The 5,787-nt window shown below is 37.5% G+C and overlaps 1 protein-coding gene across 1 annotated transcript in view; it reads right to left on the reverse strand.

The window, feature by feature from the left end:
* Positions 1-5,787, reverse strand: part of ALG14 (ALG14 UDP-N-acetylglucosaminyltransferase subunit) — a 21,013-nt gene that overhangs the window by 12,181 nt on the left and 3,045 nt on the right. Inside the window, exon 3 of the mRNA XM_010162850.1 lies at positions 3,391-3,513. Within this exon, the coding sequence (XP_010161152.1) occupies positions 3,391-3,513 (123 nt within the window). The remainder of the gene's footprint in view (positions 1-3,390; positions 3,514-5,787) is intronic.

Here is a 5,787-nt window from a genome sequence, read left to right on the forward strand (position 1 = left end):
TATTCTGGTTTTACATTTCTTCTCAGCCTTTCTCTCAATGAAGGCAACAAAAATTTCTTCTCTGACCAGCTGCCTATTTTAATGGTAGGAATTTACAGTTTTTGAGGCTGTGACTGATGAATGGCTTTAAAAGGTTTTCTGGGGCGAGGAAGGTGTAGGCAGAGTGTGCTGGCACAAGCCTTGGCTTCCTGGAATTCTAGGCCTCTGCACAGGAAGCCTATCTGAGGTTGACATGTTGTAAAACCTGCCTAGCAAAGGTGCACCTGCAAAACACTCTGACACCTATATTTCTATAATTCTTGGCTATAGGAATACAAGCTGCTCGTCACTTCTGACATCTTAATTTTGTTACTTGGCTTAATATATCTTAAGGGGTATGAACTATGCAGAGCGCAGATGTTCATAACTCAGAAATGGGCCTCTTGAAGATGATCTCAAACTGAACAAGTAAGCTAACTTTTACATCTCTTAAATGCTCTGGGGGTCCATTTCAAGTGTGATCCAAGTCCTGCAAGACAGCAAAGGTCTCCTGGAAGCTGTTCAGTATCCTGAAAAAGGGTTAGGTGGAACTGCTTTCTCGTGCAAAGTAAGCTAAGAAGCTTTACCAGAAGATCCATATGAGATACAAAGGGGACACAGTGCTCATGTAAATAAGCACATATAAAGTAACTCCTGCACAGCTAGGTTTTTTTACCACTATTTTGGCTCCACAGATACAGTAGTTATGCCAACCTAAGCCTATCTGCTCCAAATCTTGCCTTTGTGCACCTAATGGTTTCAGGCTCCCTTTGCAGTACTTCTCTTGTCCTGCATTCCTTGAAAACTGCAACTGCAACATTTCTGCTTTTCTCTAGCTTTCAGGTGTCTGGAGAAGACTTCAGTCATTCCTTCAAACACGTACACATTTCTGACAAGCCTAAAAGTGAATGTAGGGATTTGGAGATCACTCAAATATACAGATGACTTAGAATTAATTCAGAGTTGTCTCTCCCTCCCACAGTTAAACAAAAACAGTCACCTAGACTGAAAATGTACAGTACCTGTAAGCAGTACTGTTTAAAAATATTAAGCTCTCAGCATGATGTAATACTGCACTTGTTTCTAAACTTGGGTGTTGATTTCTGTGCCAGAAGTTAGAGATGAGTCCTGTAAATGCTAGCATTTGTCCTATGCTTTCTAGTTCTTTAAACTAGTAAGCATTACATTTTGTCAAGAGTAGGGAGAGTTGCAACTTATCACGAACATTTTATTCTAAAGGCAATTAAATATTACCAGTTGCTCCACATACCACAAAGTCTTTTCACTGGCAATGTGAAGCATTTTAACCCCCAAAACACTCCTTTGATTGGTGTTTTAAAATCTCTACAGCTCTCTGACTTTATTCTGATATTCTCTGATATTTTACAGAATTCTTAAACTAAGATAAGCATACAAGTAGTAGTAGACAAGCAGCTTTCAAGTGGTGTAAGATTTGACATAAGGCCAGAGATGCTTCTGCCAGTGGCAGTACCAGTTGCTATTGTGGCTGATGATGGCATCTGGCCAGGAACACCTACCCCTCCAGCCCTTCTCTAATCATGGATAAGGACTCTTCGGATAGCATTTTGAGCCAGTGGTTCCCTTAAATGCTACAAAGGGCTTAAAGGCCTTGCTAAAATGTATTCTTAATTTTACAAGGACAAGTGTTTTTCAAAAGCATTAGGCTTTTGACAGCTTATCACAGTTTATCAACTCCAATACCACTTCTAATAATTCTATGTGTAAATCCCACTGTCACTTTAAATTCCTCTTGTAAACAGAGAAGCCATGGAATTAGATTAGTAACTTCCTGCTCTTTTCCTATGATGTGTCCTGTTGATGCTTTTTGGTAATATATTAAGCTACACAGTGAAATTTTTCCAGTCAATTTCTTATGTAATGATAAATTTAAAATACATTAAATTAAACCAGTGGTGTAGCAAAGTGATTTCTAAATATGTTACCTTTGCTGGAGGATGTCTGCTTCATGTAAACATCCCCCTATTGTTTCCCCTCCAAAATTAAAATCCCTGTAAAAAGAATACTATGCTATCTCCTTCACCCTCCCATCCTTATCTCCAGTTTTCAGAATGGGCTTGAAAAACAAGAACTGCAAAAAGCTGCTTCTCATGTTCTGCACGCTAAATTTCTCTGAAAACTCCAGCTTTTGATCTGATAGGAACTGACCAGTACTATTGAAGCCAGTGAGATCAAATTATTCACAGTGGCTTCTCTAAACATTCAAAATACCACAAATACATATAAGCCTCTTTAGAATTAGCCATACAGTTCACAGTGAGAGCTAAAAAAAGTCTGCTTACAAATAACTTCTGTGGGTGTATACGTGCTGCTACTAAATTATGAAAAATTTCTTGTAACTGTGCAAGTTTTTACAGGTTTAATTAAAATATTCAAAATCCCATTAAATTGAAATTCTGCTAAAGTAATGCTTTTTGAAAAACACAGGTTTGGATAACCGACTCTGTAAGATGACAACAACTCTAGCAAAAAGCCAGCTTTAACCAAAATTGTTCTTAAAGAATTGTAGGACTCAAACCTGGGACTCCAGTGCAGTACCTTTTGAGTCTTGCATTAACAGAAAACTTTTATTGATCAGATATCTCTAGTTATTTTATTTCTATATCTGACAACCCTGAATGCTTCTGGCTTTATGAAGTGTGTGGAATATTTTTAAATAAATGCTGTAACTAGCATGAAAGTGCAGTTTTGTGGGCAGCTTGAAAAAGTTACTGAAGTGTGAGGAGTTGCCACTTCAGCGGTGATGTTCTTTGTCATTACATGACATAATTAATTTAATTAATTTATCTAGTCAGCCAAAGACTAGATAAATATGCACATAGCTGAAAAGTCCATGTAAGCACAAGAACTGAATCTGTATATATTTCTGCTGGTCTGAACCTGCCTGTATATATTTCTGCTGGTCTGAACCTACCTGTTCCAGACTGGTCATACTGTTTCAGGGGCAAGACCAGCCAACAGGATAACCAGGCTTTCAGGCACAGTTTGTGCTGTGGCAACCCTGAAGAGATATTATCAAGAACCTGCAATATTGTTTGTGCTAGTTCTACCAGCATTAACAAGGGAGTGACACACTCTCTGATGTTACCTGCAAACTTTGAGAGGGGAAAACTCGTATTTGCTACCCTAATTCACCAGCAGTGCAACCCATTCTATTTATCGGTGTACTGCTGCTACACGTCTTTCAGCTTTCATTTTACATTCAAAAATACTTTTCCTGTGAACTGTAAATTTAAGCATATGTATGAGATAGTCTGCAATGTCTTGATAATCCAAATGCTTTTATGATGTAGATCAGCAAGTTCTCAATAAATTAAAACTTACTTTACCTACCAAATCTGGTTTCAGTTTGTAGGTCAAAGGAAGGGAGTAAAGTATGGAGTATAGAGTTGTTACCACAGAGGAGGTCCAAGATTGTCTAACCTCACGGCTTCTGGGAATGCGATCAAGGGTGAACTGAAAGAGAGCACAATAAGCTGAATTGTTATTTTTCCAAGAATGCTGTTGCTCCTTCTATAGTGTTTTTAGATCTGTCTGTGCCAGCTTTTTTTTCTTTTTTTTTTTTTTTAATCTAGTTTGGAAATGTTTAGGTATGAAACCTTTTCTTAGATGCCTTATTCAGTGCTGTGCTTAGCATTCCTGGCAATAAAGTAAAAAGAAATACTAGAACTATATATCTATTTTTTTAATCTCTTTTCACATGACTTTAAAACATTCCTGACTGAATAAGAAATTCAGCTAGAGCAGCTTCACCCGCAGTATGTTAACCTAGTGCCCCACCTCGTGGTGACCGAGACACAAATCTAGGGCTGATGAGACACAAACCAAACATGTGACTCTTTTCTGTCTCTTCCCTGTTTAAGTTCTCCGTGGATTTACACTGCAGAAAACGTTAACAACTTTTCTCAGTTAATGTCCGGCGCATGCCATTAAAAATGTAACAATAAGTATCACTATCCTTTAAATGAGTACTCAATGAGTATTAAAATAGTATGCAATATGCATATTCAAAATGCAAAATGTTTGCATAAAGAAACAGGAAATAATATCTTAGCATTAAATAAAAAATAAGTTTTCTTTGTTCTTTCCCTCGGAAAAAGCAGAGATTATTCCCTGTGTGTAAAAGGTATTAATTAAACTCAAATGTTTTCTGCTTGTCTCGGAACACTGTAAGCAGTTACCAGCAGTTAGGCTTCCTGCCCTCTTCACAGATGGCTTTTACCTTGATGTGGAGGAATTACATGTAAGAAGTATTGCTACATCAGAAGGCAGTCCTGATGCCAGTGAAATTTTTGACTAAACATGAGAAACAAATATATTGTCTGCAGCGTGCTGTTCACTGACGTATTGTTTAGATCTGGACCATGGTCACTATCTTGATTCATATGGGACACCAGATCACTACCACTCTGGAAGAACTCGTATTGGGAGTGAAAGACTCTAAATATCATTATAAATACTGAAAATTGCCCAGTTACTTCAAATATACCATTGCTAATAGTCATGGCTTAGCCCTGGTGATTTGTAACCAGGAAAGATTATGTTGCCAATAGCTGTAGAGTAAATACAAACTACAAATCAGTCTTCAATAGCAATAACTGGGGCTTTTTAATATATAAGGTGGAAAGAATTAAAAAAAAAAAAAACAAACCCAAAGATTTATAAACGCAGAATATTCAGTTAATTTTCTTGACTGAAATTGTCCTGTTTCATTGTGATAAGGTTCTTTAATTTGGGTGATGCTGGCAGGCATTAACAGATGTTACGAACTGGTTGATTTACGTTTTATTTGCAGGTGTTGAAACTCTGATTGCATTAGTCTGACAACAGAATTCGGAAAAATAAACATGCCCCCTGCTCCCCATTCAACAGGATTCTGGTTATCACTACTATGCTATTTCTTAAGCTTTGTAAGAGATCAGGTGACAAAAAGAAATGCCATAAGTGGAGTTTAGACCCTTGCATAGTACCCAGCCCTGCCAGAAATGTGTATGGTAAGGTAGTTTCAGGCAGATCAGGTTTCAGTGGAACTATTCCGGGTGCTCCCTTCACTGTAAGAATGGTGTTAATATTTGCCAAAAAAATGCTTGTGATTTTCTTTATCATAAAAAACTGATTTCAGCATCACTTGGCAGGGACCCCAAACAGTATCAAAGTAGACATTTACTTGTAGAATTTAAGTAAAGATTAAACTGATTTTATCCATGCTCTTCAAAAAACATGCTCGAAACTTTGCACGTCAGTGTCTATGTCATATGTTAGGCATTCACCCCACGTATCAATCAACACGTAAATATTAAGCTGAGAAACAAAACTGGATTTTGTTTGTTTGTTTGTTTAAAAGCCACTGCCAGATGCTTCTGCAATCCCAGCCTCTCATCTGAGGGAATACTGTTAGTATTCCAGACAAAGGTACCTCCTGCATCTTTCTCTGGAAAACTGTATAGTATGTCTGATACTAGAAACAGACAAATTGCTCCCCTGTCTTCCATGGTGTCACACTGTTGCATTTATTTTTCCTTATATCTTTAGCAGAGTCAGAAACCTTTTTAATATTTGAAGACAAATGTTCCAAACTGGCAATTCTGTAATGGTTGACTAGGTATTGCAATTTCAAAACCAGTGATGTAGTCCTTTACCTAGTTAATACTGTTGTTTTGCAAGCATGTAAGGAAAAGCATGTAGAAGACTGCTGCTGCTGTGAATTAATATAACGGGGTTTAGATGGTT

The sequence above is a fragment of the Antrostomus carolinensis genome, unplaced genomic scaffold, assembly GCF_000700745.2.
Source record: "Antrostomus carolinensis isolate BGI_N321 unplaced genomic scaffold, ASM70074v2 scaffold42232, whole genome shotgun sequence".
In the NCBI taxonomy this organism is placed as follows: Eukaryota; Metazoa; Chordata; class Aves; order Caprimulgiformes; family Caprimulgidae; genus Antrostomus; species Antrostomus carolinensis.